Raw genomic sequence first — 10,068 nt, 5'->3', positions numbered from 1 at the left:
CAGCACACATGATATTGCCTGCATGAGATGTCACAGCTCTTTCCTTCGCTCGCTTTCTCCCACTCAAACACACAGAGCCCTGTTTCCCTGTGCGCTTTCAACAGCTACACAAATGCACACGCTTGAAACTATTAAAATCAATAGAGATTACGGGGAGAAGCTTTTAAATACACTGTATATATGCACAGTTCATTGGATGTACTGTACAAAACACATTTGCTACATTAATTGCATATATGGCATATTAATGTTGATATATAACTGTCTTCAACTATATTTGGTAGATAGCATTCATTATTTATTAGGTGTAAAGTGAGCATTCTTTGTATAACAAAAAATACATTAAAGTTATGATGAGATATTTTGATACTAAAATACATATTCTTATCAAATAAAAAGAGGAGATATCATATTTTGTTTTTACGCACATTTCTATAACAACAAAACCATATCAGTGTTATCAGTTATCATGCTATATGTTATCAATGTTATCAAATAATAAAATAAAATAAAATAAAATTTGTTTACAATTTGTTAATAGTTGTTTACAAATGTATTTATTTATTTATTACAAAAAACTGTCAAAAATCATATTTCTTTCAGTCACACTTTGTTTTAAGATCCAATTCTCGTTAACAAACCATTAACTATGACTTTTGCCTCAATAAACTCCTAATTAGCTGCTTATTAATAATTAGTAAGGTCGTTGTTAAGTTTAGGTATTGTGTAGGATTAGGGATGCAGAATATGTGCTTTATAAATACTAATAAACAGCCAATATGTTAATAATATGCATGCTAATAAGCAACAAGTTAATAGTAGGGAACTGGCCCCTATATTAAAGCGCTACCTTTCTTTCTTCTAAATGTTAGAAAAATACATTTTAAAAAGTTGACAATTAAGAGGAAAAATGCCAAAATTGTTAATAAATATTTTCTTAAGAATATTGTACGAAAAAAGTCCTAAAAAGAGTCAACATTTGTTGTGAAATGTAATTAAAAAGCGTTAAGAAAAATGTCAATGTTATAAAAAAAATGATGACAATATAATCTATAATTTCTTATTTAAGATCAGTTTGACCCCATGCCTCGTAATGACAGATTAATGGTCGGCAACAGCCTCACACTGATAAGCCGAGTGAAATAAACACACATCTCAATCAATCAGCACATTTCTAAACCACACAAAAAGTCCAAAGTAAGAACCAAAGTGGCACTGCCTGTATCTCTCTAAATAGGAATGTATGGCAGGAACAGGGCATGTTCAAGCGAGCCGGTCGGTCTGCCTTAACTCGGTCCAGTTATAATCAGAGATGACCTCAGCAGGGTGATGAAGACCGGGTTTCCTGCCCGAGTGACTGAGGCCTGAGCTGGCCGTTTCGGGGACTAGGACTGCCCCCCACCCTGAACACATTCCCTCAATGCTGAGGTGGGGTTTCCTCAGCTGGAGAACATGCCACTCTGTCACCTTCACTCATATATGGAGGCTTCAACCCCTGTATGTGCACATACCGTGGGTTCAACAGGGCATTATGGGACATTAACGCTCAGAGCTCTGATTCAGCGTGTCACTATTGTTTTCACTGTCGCTTGAAATGCTAAAATCTGTATCGATCTGGTTTAAAAATGAACAAATGCTACACAACAGTCAGAACAATGTGTGAATGTAATATTTTCTTTACTTGACGAATAAATTATTTTTGGATACAACTACATTTTGTGTATCTTTTATCAAAAAAGTTACTTCTTGAATGCCACTAAAACCACTAGCTGTGAATCAAACCTGCTTTTAAGTAAAAAAAATAATATGCATATCTCTGATTATTTTTCTGATTCATATGAGATACTCTTACAATGGTGACCAATCAATTAATAATTTCCTTGCATCAAACAAAAAAAAACAAAAAAAAACACACACCAAAATGGCAATTGTAAACGAAAATTTTAAATTAATTAATTGTAATTAATTTACATGTAAAATTTAGCACCATTGTACCCTTATAGAAAACAATATGTGTGAGCGGCTGAATCTTAGAAAGTGCCTAATTTTTTTTTTTTAAGTTATATTTATGGCCATTTTATGCCTTTAATGTGGGAGGACAGTGAAGAGTTGACAGGAAAGCATTGGGTGGAGAGAGGGGAGCAGGATCAACAAAGAACCTCGAGGCGGGAATCGAACTCGGGTCGCCGTGAGCACAGTTGCGCTATATGTCGACGCACTAACCACAAGGCTATCGGCACCGACAAAAAGTGCCTAATATTTTTGCCAAGTTTTATTCATAATTTTACAAAAATTTTACCAGGTCAAAAATGACCTTACGACAATGTAAGGGTTAAAATAAATGTCACTAATTTGATATTGTGCTGTCTAATGCAATGGCATTCATGCATTTTTATTTGTGGTTTAGGTGGCAAAATACTGTAGAACTTTTGTTACAATGACGCCCTCTACTGATAAAATCCAATGTCTGTTAAATTTAAACCTGTTCACACAACACACAGCAGGTCAAAATAATACTGCCCTCATTTTGCAAAGATCCACTGAGTGAACGCATACATTTTTGATAATAATTTATCCCTTATTATGATGTCGAGGCATGCTTAGTGTGCTAAATGTATTGAAGTCAGTTAATGACAACTTCTGCAGAACTCAAAAGAAGATACTTTGAAGAATGCTGGTAGGCTAATCAAAACAAACATGTTTGTCACGTATGGACAGCATTGAGGGGGAGTAAATCATTTTCATTTTTGGGTGAACTATCCCTTTTATTAGGATGCTACACATTTACACAACAACCAGAAATCCTGACAAGATATTTGGAAAATGAGCAACAACCAAGGAAAATTAATCACTGTTTCACTCAAAAATGATCAATAGTAATAGTTAGATAATGATTTAATTATTTTACTAAGTGCAAAATGTGTTTAATTCCAAAACGTTGTCATTTACCAATGTGTTGTTCAAAACACTTTTCAAGTTTTTAATGTTTATACTGATTAAATTTTACAATCCAAGTAAATGTAAGGGCAATTTTGCATTTTGCAAACATGGTAAATATTTTATCTACACTTATTGTACACCTGCTGTTGTTTTTTTGTTTTTTTTTTGTAATTGCACAGTTTTGCAAATAAATTGCTTAGTAGCCTAAATAATTTTCTTCATGCCAGTTTGATCAAGTGAGCTCTTTACAAATGGACTTTTAGGTGAACTGTACACGTTAGGTTAAGCCAACCATTGATAAGCTTAAATTTCTGCTGTAGCTATTTTTTTGCTGCTCATTTTAAAGGGCAGACTCTTAAATTAAACTTGTAAAAAAACTTAAATATTGCATTAAATTAAAGGGCTATTACCAAAACGTCAAAGTTGTTTACGAAATGTTTTTACGAAAATGGTCTGGACAACAATATCAGAACTGTTAGTTAGAATTGTTAGAAATACTGTTTTACATTGTTTGCCTGCTTTGCTTCCGCTGTTATTCATATTAACTCCAATTCCCACAACACCCTGCTTCAACACAGACTCAATGGGAAGTTCAATTCATTTCCGATAATTCGGTTCTTTTGAACAGTGCGTTCAAAGAACCGCTTCTAAGAAACAATTCAGTGACTTTTTGACGTGACAACGTAAATTTGTCATCAGGTGATCAATGACATCTCGGCGTGGCCTGTAAAATATCCTAAACCTTTATGTTAGTCACTGTGTATTATTCCTTAAAATGTGTTTATTGTGTTTATATAAAATGTTTTATGACTTATCTCCTAAAACATTTGTGTTTTTAATGTTGAGAAAACTGCCATCCAATTAACTCCTAAACATTTTTAATACATAATTAATTTGTAATATTACCACTATTAAGGTAACTTGCCTTTCGCACTGTCAGCTCACTTTTCGCGCTCAACGCGATTTGAACATGTCTGAAAAAGACGCGGTTCTTGTGAGTCGGTGAGTTGACTCGAGAACTGCTCTTACCGATTCAGTCTGATTCGTGAATGAATCGTTCATACCGGAACAGGTTCATTTGATTCTGTGAAACGATTCAACCGAAAAGAACGACTCGCTCGCGATTCGACCATCGCTATACAACATTCTAGAGCGGAGAGAAAGGCAGCAGATCCCTCTCATACTGCCACTAAAACAGACACACACAGAGACAGGCGCATATTTTCCCACATAAATGGAGGCACGGCCATCGGGCGCCATCAAACAGCCCTAAACCTGTAAACATGGTGAAGGACCAAGAAGTGGAGCGCATCGCAAAAAAGCTGGACAAAATGGTGCATAAGAAAAACACTGTAAGTGTGACACATTTGCTATAGCTTCTGAAACACAGGTAGGAGACTGAACTGTTGATTTCATCCACGCGTTCGTTTCTGTTTGGCTACATTAAACAAGAACGAGATCTAGTTACTCTGTGTGTGATTATCACCTGTTTCATCCTCATCCAGACACCTGCCGGGCTGTTATTGGTCAATCCTCATGCAAAATCGGCTTTTACTCTCATGTTTGAAGCGTTTGTGTAACATTACTGTGATGAGCTGGCAGCTGGTTGTTCTCCAAATTTCTCCAGCGCAAACAAAAGACTCATTTAAGCCAACATTTCACACCAGTCAGTCCCAGTTTTGTCCCCAAAACACAGCATTTATGTGCAGACTGGCTGTGTTTTTCTATGAACCAACCTATAGTTGAAGAAGCCAGTGTTTACGTTTGAGAAGTTGTTGTGTAACTGTCCTTCCTCCTCGTTGTGATTTTATCTTCAGGATGGTGCCATTGACCTGCTTCGGGAGCTGAAGAACATGAAGATGTCTTTGGAGACCCTACAGGTATCTCAGCAGGACTGGAGACGGCGTCTGTGGGCAGAGCATGTGCTGCCTTGGATTACATAATCATGGCTTTCTCTTCCAGTCAGGGAATCCCATGCTGCTGTTCTCATTGGCTATGTTTGGAATGGCATACTGCTCATACTATTTTTGCAGTGTGTAGAATGTAATCCGTATTTATGTAAAATTTACGTGGGTGTAGAATATCTGGATGACCTACTACTACATTGTCCAGAAAGTGCAGTATACATCAGAGCAGATTGCACAGAATACTGTATACCACAATGGATTGATGAATGAATAATTTGGACAAAGTACTAAGTTTTCTATACCTCAGATGCGGAACATAAAAAGTATGCAACATTCAGTCTATGCAGCATCATAGACTGAATGTTGCATACATTTTATGTTTTTTTTTTTTAATACTAGTGTACACAGTACATACTGCAGTATGCTAGTATTCCATTCTGAACAGAGCCAGTGGTTCAAATGCACTACTGTATGTATACAGTATATTTGTAACTGCCTGCTTTACATGCATGTCTTAAGAGTGCGTTTACTGTAGGATTATTGTCAGCTATTATTTTAGTATCAATTGAGATACTATTATAATTGTTTATTATTATTTCATATTAGTTTTAAAATATTTTATGCGTTCTGTTTTAGTTAAAGTTTGAGTAATTTTGTTGGGTCTTTTGTATTTGTTTTGTTTTTAATATTTCTATATAGTTTTTATTCAAATTTATTTCAGTTTTTTAGTTACTTAAATACGTTAAACAACTGAAAATGAGATTTTTAAAAAATATTTATTTCAGTTAACCCTTAGTTTATTTCAGGTAATGAAGGTTTTTTATGGTTTTCATTTCAGATGTAGTTAACTAATAACCCTGGAATGGATATATTCAGTATGGTAGGAGTTAATGTACTGACAAATAGGCTTTAAATTAATCCCTGAGGAGAAATTCAAACACAACAGAGCAGTGATGCACAATAGAAAAACCCCAGAGCTGTGTTTTAGTCTTTTCAGATACGTCCCTGATTTATTGTGATTAAAATATTAAAGGTTATCATGCCTATTGTACTGCATTTAAATAGCTGAAAATCTTAAGCGGTCATTTGCTCGTTCTTTTATTCAATAATGATCCCCCCTTTTCTGAGCATTTTATAGCAGAAGAATGATCAGGTAGTCAAAGCATCATAATGTGTTATTTGATAGTTATCTGTAACACTTGTGTCATATGTATATAATGAGTTATAATGTGTCACAAATTGGATGTTGTGATAGTCCAATGATATATTTAATGTAACAAACGTGATCTTCCCTCCGTTTCATTGCGTCGCACGCTGCAGTCCACGCGGATCGGGATGTCAGTGAATGCAGTGCGGAAGCAGAGCTCGGATGAGGAGGTGCAGACACTGGCCAAATCTCTCATCAAGACCTGGAAGAAACTGCTGGGTACTGCATTCCTATTCACACTCGCACAGCTTAAAAAGATGGTGTTTCACTTATTTGAGAGTGAATGACAGTGATTGAGAAGGAGACTGTAGAATTTCCTTCTAAAAAGTGGTGGGATGAAGCTGCTGTGTAGTGCTGTCAAACGATTAATCACATCCAAAATAAAACATTTTGTTTGCATAATATATGTGTGTATTGTGTATATTTATTATATAAATAATTATATATATGATATATATTGCATGTATATATTTAAGACAAATATGTTACGTTTATATATTAAATCGATTTATATATGATATAAATTATATTAATATAAATATATAATTTAAATACATGTAAATATTTATAAAATGCTGTGTAGTGCTTTCAAACGATTAATCGCATCCAAAATAAAAGTTTTTGTTCACACAGTATATGTGTGTGTGTACTGTGTATATTTATTATGTATATATAAATACACACCCATGCATGTATATATTTAAGAAAAATGTTACGTTTATATATTAAATATATTTATATATACATGTAAGTACATGTAAATATTTTCAAAATATATACTGGGTGTGTATTTACATAAACATAATAAATATACACAATACACACACATATACTATGTAAATAAAAGCTTTTATTTTGGATGCGATTAATTGCGATTAATCATTTGACAGCACTACTGTTGTGTTTGCTTTCCAGCTCTTACTGTCTTATGGATGTTAACTTGGTGATAGTGAACGCAATGAGCATGTGTTCCGATATTAATGCTGGATTGTGTGAATATTCTTTTATGCAGATGGTTCTGAGGGTAAATCGGAGGAGAAGAAAAAAGGAGGATCTCCTCTCCAGTCCTCATCTTCTAAAGACTGTCCTGGATCCAGTGACACCAGGTGTGTGGATTCTAACCATTAAAGTTGCCTTGAAATTAAAATTCATCCTATCTGTTTTCAAAATGCATATTATAGATCTTATTGTGAACAACTCATCCATGCATGTTTCATTTGAAAAAAACGAGCAGGGTATCAGACAAAAAATATTTCAGCCAGCATAAAGCTGATATACAGTATATATAGCACACTATTTAATTTAAAGATGGCAAATAACACCTGCTGCAATGACAAAAATATTTATTTTACATTATATTTACTAAATTAGGTAACTATTTGAAAATGAGTCATTATGAAAAAAAATTATTTGAACGTGATGTAAAAAAAAAAAAACACATGTAAAATAAACAGATCTATACTCTTAATAGCAACTTCTAGATTCTTTAAACCTATTATAGTATATTTCACAAATATTTATTTAACAATATTGTTTTTTAAAATATGAATAAAACATAATGGAACACTACATTTTTGATGTATTTGTGTTTTTACAATACATATTATTTTAAGCAGTTGTACAAACTGTGAAATATTGTTACCTTTTGTTGTCTAGTAACAAGCCGGAGACACCAAAAACTCCCACCACCCCAGTCACCCCCAAATTCACCACCTTCCCACCTGCACCCGTCACCACGGACAGCGTGCGCACTAAATGCAAAGAGCTGCTGGTGGCGGCCCTACAGACTGATGGTAAAAGCTGAACCAGTTCAACTAGTTATTAATGCACTGTAAAAGCTAATAGTACAATTTACAAAATAAGTTAATTTCACTCAAATATGAAAGTTCACTGCACTTCACAACTTAAGGGAACTAAAATGTTAAATTAACTGTTATTGAATGTATTTTTGCCAAAGATGACTATGGGGGAGATTTGTGGATTTAAAATTTGAGTTTAGTTAAAATATTGGAGTTAATTTGAGTTGATTTATGCTTTGTGTTTTTTTTTCTCAGGTGATTACCAGACGATCGGTGTAGACTGTGAACACCTGGCAGCACAGATTGAAGATTATATCCTTCTAATTACCAAAAGCTACATTAGCTAGTGTTATGTCGGGATGCTCAACACTGGTCTAGATAGAAAACCTGGAGAAAGCTATGCAGTAGCATTCCTATTAAGCTTGAAAGTGGTTATTTGAAGGTGCGGGACCAAATATGTGATTTGAAATCTGCCGTCTCTGCTCATTGCCAGTTGTTTTGAACCAGTCCCTTAATGATATGCCATAAATGAGCCAAATTAATCTGGAGCTATAGGAAAAAATACATCACATAGCTGATGGCACCATAAGAACACAAAATCCCAAACCTTTCCCTAGTGACTATCCTGAGCTGTAAAAGACAGCAGATAGAGAAAAATATAATGCTTTTAAGAGCCCTTCAAAATATGGCACTTATAAAACATATACTATGTTTAAATTTTAACGAGTACGAGTACAGGAGCTCAGTATCGGGCCCGATACCGATACCAGTATCGGTATCAGTGCATCCCTATTTAAAAGTTTAGTTTTTTTTTAAATAAGTCACCAAGGCTGCTTTTATTTGAGCAAAAATACAGTAAAAACAGTAATATTGTAAAATATTTTTACAATTTAAAATAACCATTTTCTATTTTAATATATTTTAAAACGCAATTTATTTCTGTGACGGTAAAGCTGAATTTTTAGTCTTCAGTGTCGCATGATGCTTCAGAAATCATTCTAATATGCTGATTTGCTGCTCAAGAAACATTTCTAATTATTATCAATATGAAAATGTTGTGCTGCTTAATATTTTTTTGTAAATAGCAAAGTGCAATATGGCCCTGAATTGGTAATAGAAAGTAAAAAAAAACAACATTAATTTGAAATAGAAATCTTTTGCAACAATATAAATGTCTTTACTGTCACTTTTGTATCTGTTTGAATACCATGGTAGTATATAAAATGTTGGTGATTCATACTTTGTCAGAATACAGAACTTGGAATAGAGAAAGATGTATTTTGCCTGTTAATTGTGTAATTACAACATCTTCCAGTAGAGGCCATGATCGCCAGCCAAACCTTGAACTTTTACCTCAAGCAAACAGTGCAATGTTTTGATTGTGCCACAGTATTTACAGTTTTCATTTACACCTTTTGGTTACGTTTCCATTCGCCAGCGAATAATCTTTTACTTACAGTCGGTTTTAAATGCATGCTTCATCTTTATAGGAAAATGTAAAATAATGCAGCAGGGTTTGTGCTTTCTTGACTGTACTTCATGACACGTATCTACCAGGAGTTCAAGTCCACTGACATGAAGTACAAAACCAGACTGAGGAGTCGCATCTCCAACCTCAAGGACCAGAAAAACCCAGACTTACGCCGGAACGTCCTGTGCGGCAACATCTCTCCAGACCGCATCTCCAGCATGACCGCAGAGGTACGTTTGGGTCTGACTTTGGCCTGCGAAGTGTTAAATTGCAGCTTCTCTGCAGGATGTGAAATGTGTTTGTGTTAATTGCGTGTTTGGCAGGAGATGGCAAGCGCTGAGCTTAAAGAGATCAGGAAAGCGCTGACCAAGGAGTCCATTCGAGAGCATCAGCTCTCCAAAGTGGGCGGCACCGAGACTGACATGTTCATCTGTGGAAAATGCAAGGGCAAGAACTGCACTTACACTCAGGTATGCTGTTAAAACAGACCAGAAATGTTTAAACTTGCCGTCATTATAAAAACAGCTCTCGATCTGAAGCTTGACAGGTTACAAAAACAGTCCTTCTAAAAGTATCTGTACACTTAAGCCATATTTTAAAAAAGAAAACCGGGCGGATCAAGTTTCTGAAACACAAACAGCCCCGCATTTCGAAGCAAATTCGCACAAGTCTTTGATTCGCTCGCATGTCTGAAAGGAAGTTTGCAAGTGGGCTTAAACTGCATTGAAGCATGAAATGAGCAGG

At 35.0% G+C, this 10,068-nt stretch overlaps 1 protein-coding gene across 1 annotated transcript in view; it reads left to right on the top strand.

Annotated features, from left to right (window-relative positions):
* The first annotated feature begins 3,935 nt into the window (after positions 1–3,935).
* LOC107681409 (transcription elongation factor A protein 2-like) overlaps positions 3,936–10,068 on the top strand; it is a 7,808-nt gene continuing 1,675 nt past the window's right edge. Inside the window, exons 1-8 of the mRNA XM_016477707.1 lie at positions 3,936–4,292; positions 4,758–4,820; positions 6,168–6,273; positions 7,067–7,160; positions 7,711–7,847; positions 8,109–8,165; positions 9,400–9,554; positions 9,648–9,794. Of these exons, the coding sequence (XP_016333193.1) occupies positions 4,224–4,292; positions 4,758–4,820; positions 6,168–6,273; positions 7,067–7,160; positions 7,711–7,847; positions 8,109–8,165; positions 9,400–9,554; positions 9,648–9,794 (828 nt within the window). The 5' untranslated portion in view covers positions 3,936–4,223. The remainder of the gene's footprint in view (positions 4,293–4,757; positions 4,821–6,167; positions 6,274–7,066; positions 7,161–7,710; positions 7,848–8,108; positions 8,166–9,399; positions 9,555–9,647; positions 9,795–10,068) is intronic.

This window comes from Sinocyclocheilus anshuiensis, unplaced genomic scaffold (assembly GCF_001515605.1).
Source record: "Sinocyclocheilus anshuiensis isolate Anshui unplaced genomic scaffold, SAMN03320099.WGS_v1.1 scaffold881, whole genome shotgun sequence".
NCBI classification, from domain to species: domain Eukaryota; kingdom Metazoa; phylum Chordata; class Actinopteri; order Cypriniformes; family Cyprinidae; genus Sinocyclocheilus; species Sinocyclocheilus anshuiensis.
This window is presented reverse-complemented; position numbering and strand designations above follow the sequence as displayed.